The following is a 27789-nucleotide window of genomic DNA, read 5'->3' as shown; positions in this document are numbered from 1 at the left end:
TCTCCTCTGTTAATCTTTCCACAATCCCCCATCAGTACTAATTGCTGCTTCCTCTGAGCTCCCTGTTCTTTGTACACACAGCACTTATTTTGCTGCATAATATTTGAGTCTTCAAACTGTGAGGTCTTTGAGAGCAAAAACTAGGTCATGTTCAATTTCTATTTTAGCACTTAGCACAGTGTCAGGCACACAAGATAACAAATATTTGCATCAAAATAAATGAGGGGACTTTTAATTTCATTCTCCTATTAATCAAGTATTATCTTGTTAATTTCTTTGGTTAAGAAAGAAATTGCCTGTTGGTATTTTCACAGAAAAAGACAAGAAATATCTATAAAACTGTTCAACAGATTCTGGATTTAACCAAATTTGATAAATTTTGTGGTTTTGCTTAATTTATTGTATTTTAATCTTCTTTTTTAATTTTTTTAATTTTTATTTTTTGAGACAGAATCTCGCTCTGTCGCCCAGACTGGAGTGCAATGGCACAATCTTGGTTCACTGCAACCTCTGCCTCCAGGGTTCAAGCGGTTCTCCTGCCTCAGCCTCCCAAGTAGCTGGGACTACAGGTGTGCACCACCACACTCGGCTAATTTTTTGTATTTTTAGTAGAGACAGGGTTTCACCATGTTGGCCAGGCTGGCCTCAAACTCCTGGGCTCAAGCAATCTTCTTGCCGTAGCCTCCCGAAGTGCTAGGATAAGGCATGAGCACCGCACCCAGCTGTATTTCTGTCTTTCTTTTTTTTTTTTCTCCAGATGGAGTCTAGCTCTGTCGCCCAGGCTGGAGTGCAGTGGTGCAACCTCGACTCACTGCAACCTCCGCCTCCTGGGTTCAAGATTCTCCTGCCTCAGCCTCCCAAGCAGCTGGGATTATAGGCACCTGCCACCACGCCCAGCTAATTTTTGTGTTTTTAGTAGAGACGGGGTTTCACTGGGTTGGCCAGGCTGGTCTGGAACTTCTGACCTCATGATCCGCCCACCTCGGCCTCCCAAAGTGCTGGGATTACAAGCGTGAGCCACCGTGCCTGGCCACCCAGCTGTATTTCAATCTTTAAGTTTCATTCCAGCATTGTTCATAAAGTGAAAAACTGGAGTTGATCTAAATGTCCAGCAATTGGAGACAAGCATGATTTTAACACACTCACAGATAGATTTAAATGATAACTCTATAAAGTTTCAGTTTGCTCTGTATTTAAAACTACTACTCATTTCTTTCATTCATTTACTGGACATTTATTTTCAGTATAATTCCCTCATCTGGTTGGTTGAGGTTACTTTTAACCATTTAGTAAAGTTTGTTCTTTAGGTATAGTAAGCAAACACATTTTTTTAAAAAAGGTACTATAATTTTATAATAAGCACTAAAAATTATTTCATACCATAACTCATAAATAGACATCAATCTGTTTGCTTATATACAATAGGTATATACATGGGTCACACTGCAATATAAGTACTTAAGAGCACAGGTTTTGGATCCTGGCTCTGCCACAATCATTAGTTGTATAATATTGTGAAAGTCTCTCTGTGCTTCAGTTTCCTTATCTATAAAATGGGGATAATTGCAGCTGCCTCATAAGGTTATTGTGAGAGTTATTTTAGTTCTACACATGTAAAGCACTTAGGACAGTGCCTGGTACAAATGGAGTGCTCAGTACCAGGTTATTTGCTTGAAACACTCATGATCATGGTCGTGATTAGAGCTTCAGAGAATAAAATTTGTTAAATCTTGCTTTGCATAACTGATGTTCATAAAAAGTCCTTTGTAAGTCTGCTTCAGTTTCAGAACCAATAACTTAATTAGGTTGTGCTCTAACAATGAAACAGGCTCCCTCATGAGGAGTGAGCCGCATTGCGGGTACACTACTATGGCTGGAAAGTGATTCGCTACATGCGCTACAGAACTGACTTCCACACTGGAGAGAGGTTGGAAGAGATCCCTCAAAGCTCCTGATCTAATAAATGATTATATGAACCATTCTGAGGTTCCTTTCAAGCTCCAAAATTCTATGACTGTTTACCAGGATATCGCGTGCAGCATTAAGAAGCCAAGCCAGGAACCTGCTGTTACACTCTGAACTGAGGTGGAAACACATACTTTCACTGAAAAACAAAAATCTTCAATTTCTTCCTGTGCTCGGAATAGTGAATTTCCATAGCAGTAAACCAAGTTTGGTGACTCAAGCCTCTCAGCAATTCTAGAAAGGAAATTGTGAAAATATCGATGTTTGCCAAGAAAGTACTTCCAGTTTGCCAAAAGAGGGAGCATAGGAGCAGAAAGCATATGTTTGTCCAAGTCTCTTAAAAATACTTATTTGGGATCTGTGTTTTATTTTTTGATCTCTTTTGCAAGGATGGGGTGGGGCCAAACAATATTTACAGTCAACTCTCTCTTTTTAAGATTATCTTAAGACAGTAGGGTCAAAGATAAAAAATACATAGATAACTTTTAATGATCCCTCTCCATCCCCCAAGACAAAACACTCATCCCAGGCCTGGCTGCCATACGCCAAGCAGCTCTAATTCAAACTGCTCTCATTAAAAGGAAGAGGAAGAGGAGCTAAGCCAGTATGAGTGAGGAATAATTTACATATTTAATAAAGATACAGCTTTATTTCTCTCCTGGCTGCCATGAATTGTCTAAAAAAGAAAGATCTGTTGCATATGTAATCTACTCCTCACCTGTAGGTGAGTAACGTCAGTAACAATGACGTTACTGATAAAACAAAGTTTAAAGAAAGTTAATCATCAGGATGCTATCTTACCCGTTCCCTGGGGCTAAAGACTCCTTCATGCCAGACAAGATGAATGATGTAAGCACCTAGAATTCTTTGTAGAAACAAGTCATTTACTCACACTCTTTAGTCACTAATATAAGGTAGAATGCCTGCGTAAGACAAGGTGTATAAGACACACCTGCATACAAAGTCATTTTTCTTTTTCTTTTCTTTTTTTTTTTTTGAGATGGAGTTTTGCTGTTGTTGCCCAGGCTGGAGTGCAATGGAGCAATCTTGGCTCGCTGCAACCTCCACCTCCCAGGTTCAAGCGATTCTCCTGCCTCAGCCTCCCGAGTAGCTGGGATTACAGGCATACACCACCACGCCTGGCTAATTTTGTATTTTTAGCAGAGACGGGATTTCTCCTTGCTGGTCAGGCTGGTCATGAACTCTTGACCTCAGGTGATCTGCCCGCCTTGGCCTCCCAAAGTGCTGGAATTACAAGCGTGAGCCACTGTGCCCAGCTACAGAGTCATTTTTCAATGCAAACTTTGACTTTGCCTTTGTAGAGACAGCTTTGACGAGTTACCAATTTGCCATTTTTCATATTCAATTCAGAAGAATTCTGCAAATTTGTATATTTTTAGTTTCAGCAATATATTTAGTCTTTTATTTTACTCAAATTACTAAAAAGTGCTCTGTATTGTGTTACCTTAAAAAGTTAAGAAACATACTTGGGGCCGGGCGCGGTGGCTCATGCCTGTAATCTCAGCACTTTGGGAGGCCGAGGCGGGTGAATCCCTGAGGTCTGGAGTTCAACACCAGCTGACCAATATGGTGAAACTCCATCTCTACTAAAAATACAAAAAGTTAGCTGGCCGTGGTAGCACATGCCTGTAATCCCAGCTACTTGGGAGGCTGAGGTAGGAGAATTGCTTGAACACGGGAGGCGGAGGTTGCAGTGAGCCAAGATCCTGCCATTGCACTCCAGCCTGGGCAAAAAGAGCAAAACTCTGTCTCAAAAAAAAAAAAAAAAGAAACGGACTTGGAAAGTGCATAGACCTTAAAAATTTATAAATGTTAATTAGGCAGAATAACATATTTACATTTATTTGATAGTTTAAATGAAATTCCTTCTTTTATTATTGTCTCCTGAATTAGAGCAAAATAAGGGAAACTATTAATCTAAAGAAAAATGTAGGTGTTCTGCAATTTCTGGTTTTGTTTCCATATGGATTTGAACAGTGTTCTAAGACCCTTCTGGTACATTCTCCAGACCTAGAAAATACATGGCTTTGGAATTCAGTTGTTAATAGATTTATAACAGAAAGCACATTATCCTATTATAAGATTCTTCTTAAAGGGCACCATTTAAAGTTGGATTGTTTCCTGAATTAATACAGAAAGCAAGATAAGCAGTGGCCTTTTGAAATTTACAATCATACAGTCAGTCCCATGCAACAGTTGGCAACTAGAAGAAGGAAATCTGTGAACACAGAGGTAGATTTCACAGGCTGCATTCTTCTCCTTTATTTGGGCCATCACATGAAAGACAAATTAGTTTCTGAAATGATTAAGTACTCTGATCAATTAGCTAGCCTGAGTATCAATCCTGAAGCAAAATGTAATAAGCTCTTTAGTAAGTGCCAGCTGTCAAAGACTGTCAAGGTTAGTTAAAGTTTTTTAATGTTCCAATCAAATCATGAAATGAATGGAAAGTCACTGCACTAAACCCATTAAGCTGCATTACTAAATGTCCAATGTTACATACAATCTATAAATAACTTTGTACTTTTAGAGTTTTATTTTTTCAGTTTGCTTTTCTTGAAGTAATAATGATGTTCTGCTTCAGTGAATAAAGTAATTTTGGAGCTGCCTTTGTGTTTAATCCACATATTCTTTCTGTATGGAGTAAAGATGGCAAGTAATAATCAAATCAGTAGAATTCTAAGGATTCTGTGGAGTATCTGTCATTAACCATTTTAAAAATCAAGAGGAGTACCAAAGACAGTGAAGGGCTAAAAATAATTAATCACTAGGCTTAATAATTTTGTGAACTGACTTTCCTCTGGAGGAATAAAATGCTGTTTCTATAAAGGGCATCTAGTCTTTTTCAAATACTTGCAAAGGAATTCATATTCTGTTTAAAGGAGCATCACTTACTATTGGCTTAAAAACAACATGCCAGTAGCCAACACCACACAAATATATCTATGTCACTATCTAAAAAATGATGATTGAATTAAGGATTTGTTTCTACACACTAAGACACAGCTTTTCCTCTTTTAGGGGATTGCTGATCTACTAGTTGATCTAAAGGCACAAATGACAATGCTGGCAGCTGATACTTGCCCAAATAAGAGGATAAAACAAGCAGAGGACCAATTCAAATCACTTATGAACACTGAAATGCTTCTGTTTTCCTTATAAAAATTTAAAAGATATTTCTCTCCATACTTTCCTGGTAAGTCCAGTTCTTCCTTATTCTGATGGACCCCATCTCTTCTTGCTACAGCTCCTAGAATTACCAATTATCTCTAGCTAGTGAGGCTCTTTGATTACCAATAAAAAACCTTTCAAACAAAAATTAAGAGTAGGACACACATGGGAACAAAGAGATCCATATTTTTTACAGGGTAGAAACAATTTTCTTCTTTAAAAAATATTTTTGATGGTGGTACATGCCTGTAATCCCAGCTACTTGGGAGGCTGAGGCAGGAGAATGGCTTGAACCTGGGAGATGGAGGTTGCAGTGAGCCGAGATTGTGCCATTGCACTCCAGCTTGGGCAACAAGAGCGAAACTCCATCTCAAAAAAAAAAAAAAAAAAAAAAAAGTTTTGGGCCAAGTATGGTAGCTTATGCCTAATCCTAGCACTTTGGGAGGCCAAGGTGGGAGGATCACTTGAAGCCACAAGTTCAAGACTAGCCTGGGCAACAAAAGGGGACCCCATCTAATATGGTTTGGATATTTGTTCCCTTCAAATCTCATGTTGAAATGTAATCTCCAGTGTTGGAGGTGAGGCCTGGTGGGAGGTGTTTAGATCATGGAGGTGGATCCTTGTGAATAACTTAGTGTCATCCCCGCGGTGATTAGTGATTTCTAGCTCTGAGTTCACACAAGATCTGGTTCTTTAAAAGTGACACCTGCCTCTGACCTCTTGCTTCTGCTCTTTCCATATGATGTGCTGGTTCCCCTTTCACCATGAAGCTTTCACCATGGCTGGAAGCTTCCTGAGGCCCTGGCCAAGAGGAGATGCCATCACCATGCTTCCTGTACAGCCTGCAGAACCATGAGCCAATTAAACCTCTTTTCTTTATAAATTAGCCAGCCTCAGGTATTTGTTTATACTGACACAAAAACAGCTTACATGGCATCTCTACAAAAAAAAAAAAAAAAAATTAGCCAGGCATGGTGGCATGTGCCTATAGTCCCAGCTACTCAGGAGGCTGAAGCAGGAAGATCACTTGACCCCAGAAGTTTGAGGCTGCACTGGGCTATGATCATACCACTGCCTTCCAGCCCGGGCAACAGAGCAAGATCTCGTCTCTAAAAAAAAAAAAAAAAAAATTTTTTTAAAGACAGCTGAAAAGAACTAGCCTAAGATGGACATGCTAACAATTTGAAATTTGAGTTTTCAAATCTAAAGGCAAGATATTTTGAAAAAGTACTGAAATTGAAATGAAGTAAAGCATGGCACATGAATTTGGTATCTTTCTAAGGGAAACCAAAGAAATCTTCAAGTACCTTGTCCAAATGAAGCAGAGATTGGAAGCACTTTGAACTCTTGAATTTTACTTTGAGTCTTGTGCTACATTTAATATGTGATATCTATATTCTATGAGAATTTTTTTATATTTAAAATATCATGCTGGGCGTGGTGGCTCATGCCTGTAACTGTAATCCCAGCACTTTAGGAGGCTGAGGCGGGTGGATCACTTGAGCTTAGGAGTTCGAGACCAGCCTGGCCAACACGGTGAAACCGCATCTCTACTAAAAATATAAAAACTAGCCAGGTGTGGTGGTGCATGCCTGTAATCCCAGCTACTCGCAAGGCTGAGGCAGGAGAATTGCTTGAATCTGGGAGGCAGAGGTTGCAGTGAGCTGAGATTGCGCCACTATACTCCAGCCTGGGCAACAGAGCAAGAGACTGTCTCAAAGAAAAAATAAAATAAAATAAAATAACAGTTCCCACAACTATCAGATTATTATTATATTATTATTATTATTTTTTGAGACAGAGTCTTGCTCTATTGCCCAGGCTGGAGTACAGTGGCGTGATCTTGGCTCACTGCAAACTCCACATCCCAGGTTCAAGTGATTCTCTAGCCTCAGCCTTCCAAGTAGCTGGGACCACAGGTGTGCCACCACACCCGGCTAATTTTTGTACTTTTTGTAGAGACAGGGTTTTGTCATGTTGCCCAGGCTGGTCTCGAACCCCTGATCTCAAATGATCTGCTTGCCTCAGCCTCCCAAAGTAGTGGAATTACAGGCATGAGCCACTGTGCCCAGCCTGGTTATTATATTATTAAATCTGTAATAGGCCAGGCATGAGTGGCTCATGCTTGTAATCCCAACACTTTGGGAGGCTGAGGTGGGCAGATCACCTGAGGTTGGTTGGGAGTTCAAGACCAGCCTGGTCAACATGGTGAAACCCTGTTTCCACTAAAAATACAAAAGTTGGCCAGGTGTGATGGCGGGCGCCTGTAATCTCAGCTACTTGGGAGGTGGAGGCAGGAGGATTGCTTGAATCCCAGAAGCGGAGGTTGCAGTGAGCTGACATCACACCACTGCACTCCAGCCTGGGCAACAGAGTGAGACTCCACCTCAAAAAAAAAGAAAAAAAAATCTGTAATAGATTTTTGGTGAAAATAAGTAATAATGTGGCCAGGCGTGGAGGCTCATGCCTGTAATCCCAGCACTTTGGGAGGCTGAGGCGGGCAGATCACGAGGTCAGGAGATCGAGACCATCCTGGCTAACACGGTGAAACCCTGTCTCTACTAAAAATACAAAAAGTTAGCCGGGCATGGTGGCAGGCGCCTGTAGTCCTAGCTACTCAGGAAGGTGAGGCAGGAGTATGGCATGAACCCGGGAGGTGGAGCTTGTAGTTAGCCGAGATCATGACACTGCACTCCAGCCTGGGCAAAAGAGTGAGACTCCGTCTCAAAAAAGAAAAAAAAAAAAAGAAAAAAAAAAAGAAAAGAAGTAATAATCCTTCAATTTAATATTAGATGTTAATACTTTAAAAAGAATAAATTTTGACACAAGACAACTATACATTTTTTAAATAGACACGAAATATGTACCAAGTTTATTTGCCTTTAAATTATACAAACAGAATAAACATGTTAGTCAAAATATTAAATTTTCTTGCATTTTACAGAAGAAAAATAAACTGAAGTGAAACTGTAGGAATTGCTGAACTTCAGATAAATGTTTCTTCAAAACAAGAGATATTAGTTCCTAAAAGGTTCTTCTAAAGTTTTTTTAAAAGAAATTAAGAAAAACAGTAAGCCATTGGGTTATCACATTCTAAAAAAACTACATGTTTTTTAATGGACATATGTTTACATTTACAGATAGTAAACTTAGTTTCCTGTCTCATAAAACTCAGAAGACGCCAGTGATGTCTAAGCTATGGAAAATAATAAAAGCCTCTTTTTCATATGAAAAAACATTCAAACTAAATCTACCTTAACATTATTTTCTATGAAAACTTAATAAAGAATGGCTCATCTGAAAACAAAATGCTATACAAATCAGTTTCAAAAAAGAAATACGTTATGAGATTAGGCTTATAGCTAGTGGTATCAAGTAAAACCCCAAATGATGACACAAGAATTCACAGTATTAGCCGGTCCTCTCCTCCCTCCTGAATTACCTGACCAATGGAGGTTTGGCTTTGTTGTTTCAGAAAGCACTGTTTCTTACATTCCATTAATTGTTCCAAATCACGCCACATTTTTGCTTGTTTCATATTTGGACCATGACTTTCTCGTACAACTTTTTGTTTTTCCCGAAGTTTCTATCATTTAAAAAAACCAATAATAATTAAATCTCAGTTACAGGGGTTTATTTCTATTGCTATAGTCAGAGGAATATGGTATGTTTTCTACAGTAGATAAATAATAGTTAGCTAAACCACATACTCTATAATGTATCAAAACTAAGATTATAAAAGTTAACTAAGGCCAGACGCGGTGGCTCATGTCTGTAATCCTAGCACTTTGGGAGGCTGAGGCGGGCAGATCACGAGGTTAGGAGATCAAGAGCTCTACTAAACCTGACACTAAGTCAAACTGTTTGCCTTTCTAGTTCTCTGAAAAAATACAAAAAAAAAAAAAATTAGCCAGGCGTGGGGGCGCACGCCTGTAGTCCCAGCTACTCAGGAGGCTGAGGCAGGAGAATCTCTTGAACCCGGGAGGCGGAGTTTGCAGTGAGCCGAGATCACGCCACTACACTCCAGCTTGGCAACAGAGCAAGACTCTGTCTCAAAGAAAATACAAAAAACAAAAACAAACAAAAAAAGCCACACAAAACTATAAAAGGAAGTGAGAGAAAAAGATAGTTAGGAAAGTGGAACAGTATCATGGTGTGAAAAGAAGAAAGTAGAGTTTGGAAGTCAGAAGACTTCAGTTTTAATCTGGTTTTGTCTCCTCTAGTGGTAAGCAAGGCACTTAATTTCTTGGGACTTCAGTTTTCTCAATTATCAATTAAGGTTAATGGACCAGGTGTGGTGGCTCACGACTGTAATCCCAGCACTTTGGGAGGCTGAGGTGGATAGATCACTTGAGTTTAGGAGTTCAAGATCAGCCTGATCAACATGGTGAAACCCTATCTCTACTAAAAATACAAAAATTAGCAGGGCATGGTGGCATGTGCCTGTAGTCCCTGCTACTCAGGAGGCTGAAACAGGAGAATGGCTTGAATCTGGGAGGTGGAAGTTGCAGTGAGCTGCAATCACGCCACTATGAAACTCTAAGTCAAACTGCTTGCCTTTCTAGTTCTCCAACGAAAACCAGCTAGGAGGATATACATGACATATTACTCAAGAATGTATAGTTATAGCTCAGATAGCTTTAAAATAATTCATTTATTAGTCTAAGCCTGAGAAATGTCCACATTTTGTTTTAGAATTTCCATTTACATAAAAATTTCTCAAGAAACCAACAGGATCAGTATATTCTATATACTAAAACCTAATACTTATTTATTCAAGATATAATTATGGAGCACCTGTTATATGTCAGGTATGCTTGGAGTTTCAAGTGGAAAACAGGACTCATGCTATATAGGTGGGCAGATCACCTGAAGTCAGGAGTTCGAGACCAGCCTGGCCAACATGGTGAAATCCCATCTGTACTAAAAATACAAAAATACGAAATACAAAAATTAGCCGGACATGGTGGCATGTGCCTGTAATTCCAGCTACTCAGAAGGCTGAGGCAGGCGAATTGCTTGGACCTGGAAGGCGGAGTGAGCCAAGATCGTGCCACTGCACTCCAGCCTGGGAAACAGAGTGAGATTCCATCTCTAGAAAAAAAAAAAAAATTAAGGTGAATAATAGGAGGCTGGGGGCTGGGCACAGTGGCTCACACCTGTAATCCCAGCACTTTGGGAGGCCAAGGCAGGAGGATTGCTTGAGCTGGGGAGTTCAAGGCCTGCCTGGGTAACATGATACTCTGTCTCTACAAAAATAAAAATTAAAAAATTAGCTGGGCATGGTGGTGGCACGTGCCTGTAGTCCTAGCTAGTTGGGAGGCTGAGGTGGAAGGATCACTTGAGCCAGGAATTTGAGGCTGCAGTGAGCTATGCTCTCACCACTGCACGCCAGCCTGGGCAACAGAGCGAGACCCTGTCTCTTAAAAACAAAACAAAACAAAAAAACCAAACCAAGGCTAATAATAGGGGAAAATAAAACTACTTACTTGGTAAGATTATGTTTTCAAGTGACATAATAGATATTGAAATACTTGAGAAATTATCATGTATTATATATATTCTTGTTATTAAATGTTATATTCTATCTTATCCTGAAACAGTGTATACTCTATTTATGTCCAAATAAATCAAATTGTATGCACATATACTTCAGGGAGCAGGCCCAGTGATTACAAAAATAGTACACTATTAAATAAGCCGAAATCCTTCTCAGAATTGTTTTTGTTACTAACATCTTAGACGGTCCACCTGCCAAAACTGTTTTACTCACTGACTCTAAAATTTTGAACAGGAATAAAAGAATCTTCAATAAATTACAAAAATATACTTTGGTTCTATATTTTGGCAAATTAAGGAAGGGTGACTGAAAGCAAGAGTAGACACAAAATCAGAGACAATAAGTGACACGGTAGGAAAAAAGAGAGAGAGAATCCAGCCTGAGCAACAAAGTGAGACCCCCCCATCTCTACAAAAAAAAAATTTTTTTTTAAATTAGCTGTGTATGGTGGCACATGCCTGTGGTCCCAGCTACTCAGGAGGCTGAGGTAAGAAGATCACTTGAGCCTGGGAACTCAAGGCTGAAGTGAGCTGTGACTGTGCCATTACACTCCAGCCCAGGTGACAGAGTGAGACTCTGTCTCAAAAAAAAAAAAAAAAAAAAAAAAGAAGAGAAGAAAAAGAAAAGAAAGGAATTCATTATTCATTCATAATCCCATGTGCTAGAGACAACTACAGTTGACAGTTTGGTAGAGAAGGTGAAAGTGCACATAGAAGGAAATGCAGTGTGTCAGAAATACCTGTACTGACACCGAGTGTGAGAAAATCACCAAGAGGGACAGAAAAGCAAGCAGAGACACAGAGGCAGAGTGCAAAGGAACAACCTCATCCTTTCCTCTTTTAACATACGGTCAATATACTAGTTGATCTGAGACACAAATGAGAATGCTAGTAGTTGGTGCTTGCCCAAATAAGAGGATTAACTAAGCTGAGGACCAGATTCAAACCACCCATTAAATACTGCCCACCCAGTTATGCATAATGAAAGCAAAGTTAACAGCAAACAGGAATAGAAAACAACACAGAATTTAAAAAATATAAATATAACCGGTAAATTTTTTGATGCAATACCTGGCATATTAATACATCTATTTAAGTTTATGTTACAAATAATGTATCTTACAACAAATATTTTATCCTTATAAACTAAAAAGTATTTAGAAAGGCCATTAAGGCAGACCAAGAATTTTAAGACTTCTGCACATGATTTTAAATTAAGGCACTACTTAACCTGTAACTTTTCTTATATCATTGGAATAATTTCCTTGTCAAAAAATCCTAACAACCTATAAAAGTTATTTAAAGAACCAAAGACAGGATGTGGGCACTGTCTGTGTCAGAAATATTAAATTTAATTTGCTTCATAACCATGTGTGTTTGAAACCTTTAACTTTATGAATACAACTGATGTTAGTATGTATATATTTTAAATCTTATTATCATTTACATTTGTTTACAGTTGCAATGTACAAAAATTACTAATCACGGATTTCACTGTTCTTTAAAGGAGGAGGTGGTGGTATAGAAGGGGGGGAAGCTCAGTTGGCCTGAGGAGGTCTATGGATGTCCAGTTTATATTGGCTTAGAGGGCTTAGACTACCATCACTTTGAAAGGCTAGGTTTGTTCTGTTTGCCTTGAAAATTTAGATCTACTCTAGAAGTTTGAGGATTAAGAAGCTTTGCTTCTTAAATGATACAGTCTGACATTTGGGGAATAAGCTAGTCATTGGTTCACTTGCTTAAATATACTTGATATATTTTGAGACTCTATCTCAAAAAAAAAAAAGGTCAATTTTGACAATCATATAAAATCCTACAAATCCAAAAATCTCTAGTTAAAATATTATACAAATGAATGTTTATAATTTGATTCAAATATGTGCTTTCAAATATGAAAATTATTTCTTTTTTTCCTTTTAAGTACGGTGTGTCATCCCATAAGTGAAATAAGGTACACAGAATTCACTATTCTCCCAGTAAATGGAGGAATCAGCTTCAAGAAGGCTTCCTTTTATTTTTTATTTATTTTCATTGATATAATGGTAATTTATTCACAAATCACAGGTGAACACTTTTTAGAGAAATGGCTAATTACAGGTTTGAGACAGAAAATGTACAGTATGAAATTAGAACATTTTGTCACACCAGAAAACAAAGAAGCCATCAAAGTCTACTAGGATTTTTTCAAAAGGATTCAAAAGCTGACTTCAAGAGGCTTCCACTGGCCAAATTTGAGTATGAATGGGACTAATAATCACAATAGATTGAAACATATCAAATGTGTTCAATCTAAAAGTCATAAGATTACTTTTGAAGGATGATAAAGAACCAACTCATCATTTTGAAAACCAGTAAATAGTGAATCAAGCAGTTATTCTACCTTTCTTATATGAATGTAACTCAGGGTAAGTAAACAGAAGACAAGGAGAAGTTGCTCTTTACAGAATTATTCCAGCCAATAAATGAAGAATGAATGACATAATCAGAATGTTACCACTGTGCAACTTCTAATGAATTAAGGATCTAGGAAATGATTATCAATGGCTGTCTACATCATAAGAAGAAAGCCTCCTGATAGAAGCACATACCACCATCTATGAAGTATTCTTGCCAAATATCAAAACATATTTAATCAAGCTTCTAGATCTAACTACCAATTCACAAGATATACTGGGGACAGAAGAACATGCTAATTGACACCAAAGGGTTACCAACAGCAAAGTTCAAAATGTTGAAAACCCACTAGGACAAATTACCAGGTTTTTTTTTTCTTTTCAACAAATAAATTGTAAGGAAAAAATGATGGGGGAGTAACCTAGAGAAAGAGAGACTTAAGAGATATATAAGCTAATAACAATGTATGGACTCTTATTAGGATCCTGATTCAAACAAATAAATCATGGTGAAGTTTGAACATTGGGTATTGGATGTTATGTAATTATTTTAAATTCTTTTCGGTAGGATAATGGTATTGTGGTTATGTTCAAAAAGAGTGTTTATGATACATACTGAAATGTGATGAGATAAAATAATAAGAAGTCTGAGATGTGCTTAAAAATAATTTAGAAAAAAAATTTGGGGCAGGTACTGGATGAGATTATAGACAAAATAAGGCTGGCCACGAATTTAATGATTAGAGTTGGATGATGGATATATATGGATTGATTAAAATATAGCTTTGAAAATTTCCATAATAAAGGCTATCATTTTTTTTTCTTTGAAATGGAGTTTTGCTCTTGTTTCCCAGGCTGGTGTGGAATGGTGCGATCTCTGCTCACTGCAACCTCCACCTCCTGGGTTCAAGTAATTCTCCTGCCTCAGCCTCCTGAGTAGCTGGGATTACAGGTGCCTGCCACCATGCCAGCTAGTTTTTTGTATTTTTAGTAGAGACGGGGTTTCACTATGTTGGCCAGGCTGGTCTTGAACTCCTGACCTCAGGTGACCCACCCACCTTGGCCTCCCAAAGTGCTGGGATTACAGGCATGAGCCACTGCACCTGGGATGCTTTTTTTTTTTTTAAAGACACAGTTTCACTGTGTCGCACAGGCTGGAGTGCAGTGGCATGATCTTGGCTCACTGCAACCTCTGGGTTCAAGTGATTCTCATGCCTCAGCCTCCCAAGTAGCTAGGATCACAGGCACATGCCACCACGCCTGGCTAATTTTTGTATTATTAGTAGAGATGAGGTTTCGCCATGTTGGCCAGACTGGTCTCAAACTCCTGACCTCAAGTGATCTGCCTGCCTTGGCCTCCCAAAGTGCTGGGTTATAGTCATGAGCCACTGCACCCAGCCAAGTTTTTTTTTTTTTTTTTTTTTTTTTTAAGTAAGGAACATATCACCCTTATTTACCAATTACTCCATTGTTTTCTATACCATTTGTTTTCTTAAGTTTACTTATAGGTTTCTAGGAGCTAATTCATCTTTCAAGTACAAGCATAGATAGACACACATATGTTTTTAATAATGATTCAAACCAGGAAAACGTAAATAAGAGTGAATAACTTTGCCATCACCAATTTATTGAGTCATACCAGTAGCTAAACTGTACAAATACATATTAAGATGGAAATGAAGCCATATTTTTTCATTTGTATTTTAAGAATGGACAAGCTTCAATAAATATATAATCATTTACAGGTTTCAGAATATTTGAACAATGAAATTAGACATCCATATATAGTCAGTATTTTAAAAGAAAAATTGCAGCTAAACAATCCTTACCTATGATGCTACAAACTTAGAAAACCTAGTAAGAAGGCTGGGCGCAGTGGCTTGTGCCTGTAATCCCAGCACTCTGGGAGGCCAAGGTGGATGGACTGCTTGGGCTCAGGAGTTTGAGACCAGCCTGGGCAACATGGCAAAACCCCATCTCTACAAAAAATACAAAAAAATTAGCCAGGTGTGGTAGTGCACTCCTGTAGTCCCAGCTACTGGGGATGCTGAGGCGGGAGGATCGCTTGAGCCTGGGAGGCAGAGGATGCAGTGAGCCGAGATTGCACCACTGCACTCCAGCCTGGGTAACAGAGTGAGACCCTTCCCTAATATATTGCCAAAAAAAAAAAAAAGAAAACCTAATACGAAGTCCAGGTGTCGTGGCTCGTGCATGTAATCCCAGCACTTTGGGAGGCCAAGGTGGGAGGATCGCTTGAGCCCAGGAGTTTAAGAGCCTGGGCAATATGGTGAAACCCCATCTCTACAAAAAAAAAAAAATACAAAAATTAGCTGGGCATGGTGGCATGCTCCTGTAGTCCCAGCTATTCAGGAGGTTGAGGTGGGAGGATCGCTTGAGCGTGGGGAGGCCAAGGCTGCAGTGAGCCGAGATCGTGCCACTGCACTCCAGCCAGCCTAGGTGACAGAGTGAGACTCTGTCTCAAAAAAAAAAAGAAAAAGATTTTGAACACTAGGTATCGGATGTTAACATCCAATTGTTATTGTTTAACAACATACTTATTGTTAAATTATTTTTGGCATGATATTTTGGTATGATAGTGGTAGGAAACATTTTTTTTTCATTCTGTCATCCAGGCTGGCTGGAGTGCAGTGGCATGATCTCGGCTCACTGCAGCATTGTCTCCATAGGCTGAAGCAATCCTCCCACCTTAGCCTCCCGAGTAGCTGCAACTACAGGTGCATGCCACCTTGCCTGGCTAATTTTTGTATTTTTTGTAGAGATGGGGTCTTGCCATGTTGCCCAGGCTGATCTCAAACTCCTGGGTTCAAACAATCCTCCCACCTCAGCCTCCCAAAATGCTGGGATTACAAATAGGTATGGGTCACTTTGCCTGGCCAGAAAACATTATTTTCAATAGTGAAACTAAAGAAACAGAAAAAATGTTGTATAGTGAAACACAGTTAGTCTTCATTATGCAATATAGACTTAAAATCAATGAAGATGATTTTATAACTCATCTAAATCAATCTAGGTAATTTAATTTTTAAATTTCTCATCTACATATTTCAGTTTAAATATGAGGAAATGAACTCTAAAGAGATTAGAGGGCTTGTTTAGAATCACAAGCCTAAGAGTGAAGCCAAGTCATTTGATGACTGGTCATCTTTCCTCTGAATTATAAGTATATGTTTTTTCTTTTTTTCTCCTAAGAATGCAAAGTTGGTGTCTTTGTTAAATTGGTTGCTTTATGAAGTCAGCTAGAATAACTAATCAGTTGGTCATTTAAGTCCTGATGGTCAAGGCTATAACTTACTCTCTACCACTTCTAGGAGTGGCTCAGAGAACTAAGAACAATAATTATACAGTTCTATTTCAGTTGCCATCAGATAACTCTGGCAGGAGGGAGCTGAGCATCTCAAGCAAGGTTTTTCAGTTGTTTGTATTAAATAAATCAATGTTTGTAAAAGGCTTAGACTAGGGCCTAGAACTTTGTGTTTATTAAATAAAGTAAATGAATAAATTTACACCTATCTCATAAAGAGATAACTGAGAATAATTTTTTTTTTTTTTTTTTGAGATGGAGTATCGCTCTGTCACCCAGGCTAGAGTGCAATGGCACAATCTCGGCTCACTGCAACATTTGCCTCCCTGGTTCAAGCGATTCTCCTGCCTCAGGCTCCAGAGTGGCTGGGATTACAGGCGCCTGCCACCATGCCTGGCTAATTTTTGTATTTTTCATAGAGACGGGGTTTCACCATGTTGGCCAGGCTGGTCTTGAGTTCCTGACCTCAACTGATCCACCGGCCTTGGCCTTCCAAAGTGCTGGGATTACAGGCGTGAGCCACCGCACCCAGCCTGAGGATAATCTGAAAACTGTAATGCAGAACATTATCATGAACTCTGTGATTTAAAAATAGATAATTTTTTCTTTCGAAAATCCATTGTGCCTTTATTTCTGTAAAACTAAATTCTTAAGGAAGTCTTCCATCTTTAAAAAGAATGAACAATTTCCCCTCAAAAACTGTACTATGACCTTTTGAAAACAATGACAGTCATAAACTATGTACAGTACTGAAAGCCTGAATCAGTTAGACACACTTAAAAAAATAAATAATAATTCTTACCTTTCCAAGGTTTTCTTGTTCAGCAGTATTTTTGGTATACTGTTCCCTAGGGATTCAACATAATGATTTACTTTCAATTTACTTCAAATGATTTGATCATACAAGTGAATTATAAATTAATATATCTATCTAAAATACACTAGGCAATATAGTTTAGGGTACTGGAGTCAGAATGAAACCCATTATCAAATTCTTTGTCTTTCCCCATCTTTAGTTAGTTCTTCAAGTAAATAGTAATTTAAGGAAAAAAAAGAAAGCAAAACATTTCATAGGAAATTAAGATAATTAAAATGTTAAATACTATTTCTGGTTAATCTACCCTCAAAACAATGGCAACCCATTTGCTTAAATTACACATTGTTTTTGAAGAGGTTTGTAGAAAGGAGAAAGGATATACATTTTAAATAAACATTAAGTAGCACGTAATCTTGCAATTCTACTTCTAGGAAGTCATCCTACAAAAATATCCCATAACTTAAAAAAACATAAAAGCAGACTATTTATTTCATCAATGCTTATAATAGTGAAAATATGCAAACAAACTAAATGTCTATAGATGGGAAAATGTTTAAGCTATTCAAACAAATAATAAGGAGTTATACAAAAGAATGAGGTAAATCTATAAATACTGAAGTGGAAAATATTCTAGATCAAGAGAAAAACAGCATATGTAGTTTAATCTTTTTTTTTTCCTTTGAGACAAGGTCTCACTCTGTTGCCCAGGTTGGAGTGCAGTGGCATGATCACACCTCATTGTAGCCTCCACCTCCCTGGCCCAAGTGAATCTTCCATTTCAGCCTCCCAGGTACTGGGATTACAGACATGTGTCACTATATTGGGCTAATTTTTTTGTATTTTTTTGGTAGACACAGGGTTTTGCCACGTTGCCCAGGCTGGTCTTGAACTCTGGGGCTCAAGCAATTGGCTCATCTCAGCCTCCCAAATGCTGGGATTACAGGTGTGAGCCACCACACCCAGGTGCAGTTTAATCTTATTTTTATATACATATGTATGTATATGTGTGTGTATACACACATACATATAACATTTCCCATGCATTAACTAACACACATATATACAGATGTATCAGCAAACGCATGGGAAAAGAATATGGCTTAATGTACACCAAAGTATTAGCAGTAGACATTTCTGAGACATGGCAATATGGACAGCATTCAACTTCTGTGCACACTACTTCATAATGGTTACTGTTGTTTTTACAAGTGTTTCTTTTGTAAGCTAAAAAAAATTTTTAATGTAAAAATTAAAAACATAATAACATTGTATTTTATTTCTAAACAAAATTATATTTCAATACTATTTAAGACAAAATGTGAGATTTAAAGCAGGTGACATGTTAAGGATAAAGACTGAAGGCTGGGGCCGGGCGCGGTGGCTCACGCCTGTAATCCCAGCACTTTGGGAGGCCAAGGCGGGTGGATCACAAGGTCAGGAGATTGAGACCATCCTGGCTAACATGGTGAAACCCTGTCTCTACTAAAAATACAAAAAAATTAGCCAGACGTGGTGGCGGGCACCTGTAGTCCCTGCTACTCAGGAGGCTGAGGCAGGAGAATGGCGTGAACCCAGGAGGGGGAGGTTGCAGTGAGCCAATATCATGCCACTGCACTCCAGCCTGGGCGACAGAGCGAGACTCCGTCTCAAAAAAAAAAAAAAAAAAGAAGACTGAAGGACTGAAGGATGAGGGGTAAAGGAACACACAACAAAGAAGAGATTGTTTTTGTGTGTGAAGCTACACTGCAGTATTTAAGAAAAAATTAAACAATATAAAATTGGGACTCCAAGAAATCCTAAGCCATAAAAAGAGAAAATATAGCAGTCTAAGTAAAGGAAAATTTTGCAATTAGTCCTGATGAATCCTCATTTTCAGTGGGGCGTGGTGGCTCATGCCTGTAATCCCAGCACTCTGGGAGGCTGAGGAGGGCGGTTCACTTGAGGTCAGGAGTTTGAGACCAACCTGGCTAACATGGTGAAACCCCATTTCTACAAAAATATAAACCACAAAAATACAAATAACAAAAATTAGCCAAACGCGGTGGCGTGTGCCTGTAATCCCAGCTACTTGGGAGGCTGAGGCAGGAGAATATGCTTGAACCTGGGAGGCCAAGGTTGCAGTGAGCCGAGATCGCGCCACTGCAATCCAGCCTGGGTGACAGAGCAAGACTCCGTCTCAAAAAAAAAAAAAAAAATCTGGCTAGAAGACAGATCAGAAAATGAATAGTTCAAGAGCAATTATTTCCTTCTTTACTATTTATATCGATAACTTTGGAAGAAATAGAACTTAATTTATAAAAATTTTTATAAGAACAAATTTAATTTTTCTCATTTCTTATCATTAGCCATATAGATCTATATGAACAAAGTTTACATACAATGAAAGAATATGAATAAGTACATTTTTAGTTTAATATGTTAGAGTATTAGAAAAAACACTGCTCCATTTATACAGTATTTTCTGTCTGGCTTGCATTCTAGTGCATTACATTGAAAAAAAATTCAGATTCTGCAAGACACTCTATTTCTTAGATTTTTTTTTTTTTTTTTTTTAAAGACAGAGTCTCCCTCTGTCACTCAGGCTGGAACGCAGTGGCATGATTTCGGCTTACTGCAGCCCCTGCTCCCCGGGTTCAAGCGATTCCCATGCCTCAGCCTCCTGAGTAGCTGGGACTACGGGCGCCCACCACCATGCCCGGCCTCTTTTTATAACATTAATGTACATGCCACTCAAAATCTCAATGCAATCTAGAATAAATGTGAGTCCTACATTTTATCTGAATTTTTACTGAATAGTAATAGCAAAACATTTAACATTTGAATTGTGATGAGGAGCAAGAAGGCTTATGTTGTTCAATGACTGCATTTTATCACAGCTAGCAATTCAATCATAAATGTATTTTTTTTTTAAGGCAGGATTTGATTTATTACAGTACGCCACAAGCTGGGATTGCAAAAAAAGCACCATATAAGGACTAAGCAGTATTTATATATCCTTCTTGAAGACGGGTACACTGCAATCACACAATTTCCAGCTAAAATGCAGTCATCACACTGCACAATTAGCAGGCAGATGATAGAGTCTAGGCCATGTGGGACTTTAAAAAGAGACCAACTTCACTGCTTATGACAAAGCAATTATGAAATTATATATATTCCTGGGTGGCGGAGAATGAAGAGTTATTCCTTAATGGTTACAAGAGTTTTTGTTCGGGATAATGAAAAAATTTTGTAAATATACAGTGGTGATGGCTATACAATATTGTGAATGTAATCAATGCCAATGAACTGTACACTTAAAAATGGGTAAAGTGGCAAATTTTATATATTTTATCACAATCAAAAAGTAAGCAAGCAAGAAATAAAATCATATGTATTCCTACGTAGCAGGGCTAAAATATCTAGATGTTTAGTAAGATTTAGTATTAAATAATATCTTAGTGTCTACTTACTTAAATATGTTAAATTTGTATAATTCTATCTTATTTATAAAACTTTTATTGGTGAAAATATTAAGTATCTCAATATAAAACAACAAAATTACTTGCCTAATTGCCTTTCTTTTTTCTTGTTGATCAGAAGAGATATATGCCTTCATCTCCTCAGTAGCACGATGAAGTTGAACTTCTAGGTTCTAAATAGAAAGACATAAGTTTTAGGGAAGACTTTGATATAGAAAAAACTCAGAAATGTTTTTGATCTATTTTGTCTTACCTTAATCATACAATTTGTATAATGGTATCTACTTTCTTCTTGAAGACATTCTTCACGGAGTCTTCTAACTTCCTATAATATATAATTTTAGATAGGTGACATTATCGAAAGAATGAGACAGATAACGGCGACAATGACTTTAGATGTACAACAAAGGACTACCATCAGAGTCATTTCCTCTTCTGCAATTTTAACTTTGTTTATTCTAGCACAATAAGAGATAATCTTTTTCTAGAGAATACTCATACCACTCTATAACCTGCAAGTTCAATTGCATTTTTTGAGACAGAGTCTCGCTCTGTCACTCAGGATGGAGTGCAGTGGTGCAGTCTTGGCTCACTGCAACCTCCTCCTCGCAGGTTCAAGCGATTCTCATGCCTCAGCCTCCTGAGGAGCTGAGACTACAGGCACGTGCCACCATGCCTGGCTAATTTTTGTATTTTTAGTAGAGATAGGGTTTCACCATGTTGGCCAGGCTGATCTCGAACTCCTGGCCTCAAGTGATCCTCCCGCCCTGGACTCCCAAAGTGCTGGGATTACAGGCATGAGTGACTGCACCTGGCCCAATCATACATTTATTAAGTACCTACTGTGTGTCCAGCACTGTTCTAAGTGCTGAGGACACAGAAGTGAACAGGCAGGTTCCCTGCTTTCACTGAAGTAGAAGAAACCAACATAAACAAGGAAACATAATGAAGGATATTTGAGATGGGGATAAGCGCTATGAAGGAAATCCATCAGTAGAATGTGATAGAGGGACTGGTGGGCCAGGTTGGGAAGGAGAGTGGGTAACATCAGGTGATCAGAGATCTCTGAGAGGCAGTGACACTAAGGCTGAGACCTAGTAATGAAAAGGAGAAAGGAGGGCAAAGAGTTAGGAGCAGAGTATATCACGCAGAAGGGAAGAGTACATGCAAAATCCCAAAGTGAAAACAAGCTTGGTCCGTTTAAAGTTCAGGAAGAAGGTCAGAGTGGCTGAAGCTCCATGGATGAGGAGTAGAGCACATGGACATGAAGTTCATAAGGCAGGTGGGGTCTTGTAGACCATAATTTGGTGGTTAGATTTTATTTTAAGTGCAACAGGAAGCCAATGAAGGGTGATAAAATTTTAAACAGGTTTCTTAGGCTGCCCTACGAAGAATAAACCTTAGGAGAGCAAGAGTAGAAGCAAGAGAATAGGTAAAAGTTTACTGTGGGAGGCCAGGCAGTAGATAATGAGCCTTGTACTTTGCTGGGAGTGGTACAGATGGGAAATTAAGTGTGTACAAATTAAAGAAATAAAGATCTCTGGAGCTTAGGAGACAGGCTTGGGAGATGATGATAAAGATTTGGGAAACTTTTGACATTGATATAGTGAAAATGTGCGTACACAGGCAGTATTTAAAACATTTTTTTTAGAGAGAGAGTCTTGCTCTGTGGCCCAGGCTAGAATGCAGTGGTGTGATCATAGCTCACTGTAGCCTCAAACTCCTGGGCTCAAGCAATCCTCCTGCTTCAGCCTCCAGAGTAGCTGGGACTACAGGTATACACACAGGTAGTTTTTGCTAAATTGTTAAAATAAAAACTCTCTTCTTACCTGTTCTAATTTGGACCGATTGCTTTCGAGGCCTGCTGCACAGCTATCATACTGGGATTTCTTTTCATCACACTCCTGGGTCAGTTCCTAGTATAAAAAGGGAAAATGATTGAATAAGTGAAAAACAAAGGTCCCAAACATGGCTCTGAAACAATGCATGCCCTTGTCAGTCTTGTAACTTAACTCTAAGCTTCTTGGCATACTTAAGAGTTATTTATGCAACAACCAGACATTTGAGAATTATGATAGATGAAGGTGCTGATAATAATAATAGCTACCATGTATTGAGCTGTGTGCCAGGTTCTTTGTTAGGAGCTGGGGAGACAATAGTAAATAAAACAGCCAAAAATTCTTCCTCTCAAGTAACGTTCAGACAAGTAAACAGGCTGCTGAGAGCTATGATAGGAAAACACAAGGTGTTACAGAAGGCACACAGGACTCCCGGGAACCTAACCCAGGCTTGGGGATCAGTGGGGACAACTTCCTGGAGAAATTGATATCTAAGCTAATCATGAAGGATTAGTAAGAACAGTTAGGTGGAAGATGAACAAGGGGAAGAGAGTATTTAAAAAAAGGAACACTATGTATAAAGGATTGAAAGCTACAGAGAACAAGAACAATTAAGAAACTTATAAGTAGTTTACCATGCTGGTTTATTTATTTCTTTTTGTTTGTTTGTTTTCTTGAGACAGAGTCTCACTCTATTGCCTAGGCTGGAGTGCAATGGTGCGATCTTGGCTCACTACAACCTCCGCCTCCTGGGTTCAAGCGACTCTCCTGCCTCAGACTCCAAAGTAGCTGGGATTACAGGCATGTGCCACCATGCCTTGCTAATTTTTATATTTTTAGTAGAGATGGGGTTTCACTATGTTGGTCAGGCTGGTCTTGAACTCCTGATCTCAGGTGATCCACCTGCCTCGGCCTCCCAAAGTGCTGGGATTACAAGCATGAGCCACCGCACCCAGCCTATGCTGGTTTATTTCTGGGAAGTGGTGAGGGGAGGCTGAAGACCTAGGCAGGGGCTTAATTAGGAGGACTTCGTAAAACATTCTAGGGTGTTTGAAATGTACCACTGACAATAACTAAATCTCAAAACGGCACCTCAAAAGAGATATTAATACCACCATATAATGCTTGGAGAAAGCTCAGGGAGACCAAGTACCTTGCCAAAGATTATACTGCTAAGAAAAGGTGGAGTCTGCCGGGCGCAGTGGCTCACGCCTGTAATCCCAGCACTTTGGGAGGCCCAGGTGGGCGGATCATGAGGTCAAGAGATTGAGACCATCCTGGCCAACATGGTAAAACCCCATCTCTACTAAAAACACACAAAAAATTAGCTGGGCATGGTGGCACGTGCCTGTAGTTCCAGCTACTCAGGAGGCTGAGGCAGGAGAATTACTTGAACCTGGGAGGTGGAGGTTGCAGTGAGCCGAGATCACACCACTGCACTCCAGCCTGGCGACAGAGTGAGACTCTGTCTCAAAAAAAAAAAAAAAAAAAATAGGTGGAATCACAATTTGAATTCAGGTTAAGTAGTTTCTTTATTGCGAGATTGAGAGGGGGCAGGGAGGAAATTTAAATTTTGTTTTCTTTGTTTCAAAGTTTCTTCTAATGTAGTATTTTGAATGGGATAATTTGAAAATCTCCTGCTACAAACACCTAGAAATGCTAAAAGTACAGTCATGCATGGGATGATGTTTCAGTCACAACGGACCACATATATGATGGCAGTCCCATATGATTATAATGGAGCTGAAAAAATCCTTTCACCTTAGTGATATCATAGGCATCATAATGCCATAGTGCAACAAATTACTCATGTGTTTGTGGTGATGCTGGTGTAAACCAATCTACTGTCAGTTGTATAGAAGTACAGCAATACAATTATGTACTGTATATAATACTTGATGATGATAATAAACCACTATGTTACCGGTTTATGTATTTACTATGCTATATTTTTTATTGTTATTTTAGAGTGTACTGCTTTTACTTATAAAAAGTAAACTTTGAAACAGCCTCAGGCAAGTCCTTCAGGAGGCATCCAGAAGAAGGCATCCAGAAGAAGGCATTGTTATAGGAGATGACAGCTTCATGTGTGTTATTGCTCTTGAAGACCTTTCAGTGGGACAAGATGTTTCAAGGTGGAAGACAGTGATATTGATTACCCTGACGCTGTGTAGGCCTAGGTGTGTATGTCTTAGTTTTTAACAAAAAAGTTTAAAAAGTGAAAAAAGGCTGGGTGTGGTGGCACATTCTTGTAATTCCAGCACTGTGGGAGGCCAAGGCGGGTGGATCGCTTGAGCCCAGGAGTTTGAGACAAGCACAGGCAACACAACAAGACCCCACCTCTACAAAATAAATTAATAAATAAATAAAAATTAGCCAGACTTGGTGGTATGTGCCTGTGGTCCCAGCTACTCCTTAGGATGAAGTGAGAGAGCTGCTTGAGGCCGGGAGGTTGAGGCTGCAGTGAGCCGTGATGGCGCCACTGCACTCAGCCTGGGTGACAAGAGCAAGACCCCGTCTCAAAAAAAAAAAAACAAAAAACAAAAATTTTTTCACCTTTGTTTTTTTGGAGACAGAGCTTTCTCTTGTCGCCCAGGCTGAAATGCAATGGTACGATTTTGGCTCACTGCAACCTCTGCCTCCCGGGTTCAAGCGATTCTCCTGCCTCAGCTTCCCGAGTAGCTGGGACTACAGACATGTGCCACCACGCCTAGATAATTTCGTATTTTTAGTAGAGACAAGGTTTCACCATGTTGGCCAGGATGGTCTTGAACTCCTGACTTCAGGTGATCTGCTTGCCTTGGCCTCCCAAAGTGCTGGGATTACAGGCATGAGCCACTGCACCTGGCCAAAAAATTTTTTTGAATAGAGAAAAGCATATAAAAGAAGGATATAAAGAAATAAAACATTTTCATACCACTATACAATGTGCTTGTGTTTTAAGCTGTTATTACAAAAAAGTCAATTTTTTTTTTTTTTACATTAGAAGTTTATAAAGTAAGAAAGGTTTTTTTTAATTTTTTTCAAGACAGAGTCTTGCTCTGTCGCCCAGGCTGGAGTGCAGTCGCGGGATCTTGGCTCACCACAACCTCCGCCTCCCAGGTTCAAGCAATTCTCCTGCCTCAACCTCCCGAGTAGCTAGGATTACAGGCATGTGCCACCACACCCAGCTAATTTTTTTGTGTTTTTTAGTAGAGATGGGGTTTCACTATGTTGTCCAGGCTGGTCTGGAACTCCTGACCTCGTCATCCACCTGCCTCAGCCTCCCAAAGTGTTGGGATTACAAGCGTGAGCCACCATGCCCGGCCAAGAAAGCTACAGTAAGCTAAGGTTACTTTATTTTTTTAAAAAAGTATTTTACACAAATTTAGAGTAGCCTAAGTGTACATTGTTTCCAAAGTCTATCATAGTGTACAGTAATGTCCTAGACCTTCACATTCACTTACCACTCACTCATTGACTCAACCAGAGAAACTTCCAGTCCTGCAAGCTCCATTCATGGTAAGTTCCCTATAAAGGCATACCATTTTAAATCTTTTATACCATAATTTTACTGTACCTTTTCTATGTTTAGATAGGTGTAGATACACAAATACTTATCACTGTGTAATAATTGCCTACAGTATTCAGTATAGTCACATGCTGTACAGGTTTGTAGCCTAGGAGCAATAGGCTATCTACCATATAGCCTAGATATGAGTAGACTATACCATCTAGGTTTGTGTAAGTACACTCTATGGTGTTTGCACAATGATGAAATCACTCAATTCTCAATTATGCATTTCTTAGAACGTATCTTCATAATTAAGTGATGCATGCCTGCATCTACAAATGCTTGGTAAGATAGAGCAACATCCTTTCAAATCCCAAGCTGAACTGAACTCTCAAAGAAATAAAAGAAATTAACAGGACCAAAAAGAAAGGGTAACATTATGGCTACCCTTGGTGAAAGGAATTGGGAATGGCCAGTCTTGGTAACACAGTGATTTTAATGTTCAGGCAGAGCAGATGTAAAGCCTTAGGTCTGTGCAGAGCGGGAAGTTAGAACTGAGGACCCCATAGTAAATCTTAAGTTGTTTTCAACTTGTGAACCTCTGAGTAAAGGGTTAACACCATCCTGAGAATGACCTTGGTTTCATGACCGTGGTTTCCTGCGGCACGGTTTCCTTAGAAACAGGATAGTTAGCACAGATGAGTAATGTGTATGCTGCCTTTGTTGTGTGGGACTGTATCTGGGCTGGGGTCACTAGTACAGAATAAAAGATTGCTGGAAGAAAGGGGATGTAGCTTCTATGTATCAAAGTGACCTACAGACACCCAAGGCTCTCAAAGGTGAAAGTCACATCCAAAGTGGGAAAAGGGGCTGCAGAGCCTACATACTTAGGTAGCTGCTGGTCTCTCGAGATGAAGGTGCTATAGTTGATAAAATCCTTTTTTGGTCGCAAGTCTTACGGTCAAACGGATCATTATGCAGCTGTGACAGTGATCAGAGCTGTCCTCAGGCAGCTTTGGAGTTTGAATTTACCCTATCTACATGGTCTAGGAACTTTCAAGCTGAGAAATTAACTCAATATTAGCTCCAAGTTTGTGATATTTCTAAAACAGAAAAACTGCAAAACCACTGTAGAGGTATACATCCTCCATCCTGGCTGCCAGGATTCAAGAGACAAAGCTCTGTTAATGAAAGCTCACAGTTCCAAAGTATAAAACATGTAAGGGAAAAATCAATTCATTAGGAGTGAGAATCAGAAGATATAAATAACAGGACTATACCTAAAGGAACTTTGGATACTAGAACTAAGCCAACTAAATAAGTATATTTAAAATAATAAAAACTATAAAGGAGGAACTGAAAACAAAAGATTACAAAGAGTGAGGCCAGGTGCAGTGGCTCATGCCTATAATCCCAGCATTTTGGGAGGCGGAGGTGGCCAGATCACTTGAGGTCAGGAGTTTGAGACCATCCTGGCCAACATGGTGAAACCCTGTCCCTACAAAAAATACAAAAATTAGCCAGGCGTGGTGCGCATGCCTGTAGTCCCAGCTACTCAGGAAGCTGAGGCAGAAGAATGGCTTGAACCTGGGACACGGAGGTTGCAGTGAGTTAAGACTGCAACACTGCACTCCAGACTGGGCGAAGAGCAAGACTCTGTCTCAAGAAAAAAAAAGAAAGAAAGAAAGAAAGAAAAAGTGAGAAAAAATAAAAATGAAAAAGACAGTCATTGAAATTAAAAGTTAAGTG

General features: G+C 39.1%; 1 protein-coding gene across 7 annotated transcripts in view; it reads right to left on the bottom strand.

Moving 5' to 3' along the window:
• Positions 1-7995: 7995 nt before the first annotated feature.
• IFT81 (intraflagellar transport 81) overlaps positions 7996-27789 on the bottom strand; it is a 93570-nt gene continuing 73776 nt past the window's right edge. For 6 of the 7 annotated variants that reach the window (XM_009248231.4, XM_063711595.1, XM_054526461.2 and 3 more), the window contains 5 exons: positions 22539-22625; positions 20963-21034; positions 20797-20882; positions 17234-17279; positions 7996-8743 (listed from right to left, as the gene is read on the bottom strand). In XM_009248231.4, coding sequence (XP_009246506.2) covers positions 8561-8743; positions 17234-17279; positions 20797-20882; positions 20963-21034; positions 22539-22625 — 474 coding nt within the window. In that variant the 3' untranslated portion in view covers positions 7996-8560. 7 annotated transcript variants of the gene reach the window in all.

This window comes from Pongo abelii, chromosome 10 (assembly GCF_028885655.2).
Source record: "Pongo abelii isolate AG06213 chromosome 10, NHGRI_mPonAbe1-v2.0_pri, whole genome shotgun sequence".
In the NCBI taxonomy this organism is placed as follows: Eukaryota; Metazoa; Chordata; class Mammalia; order Primates; family Hominidae; genus Pongo; species Pongo abelii.
Note: the sequence above shows the minus strand (reverse complement) of the source record. Positions and strands in the feature narration are given on the sequence as shown.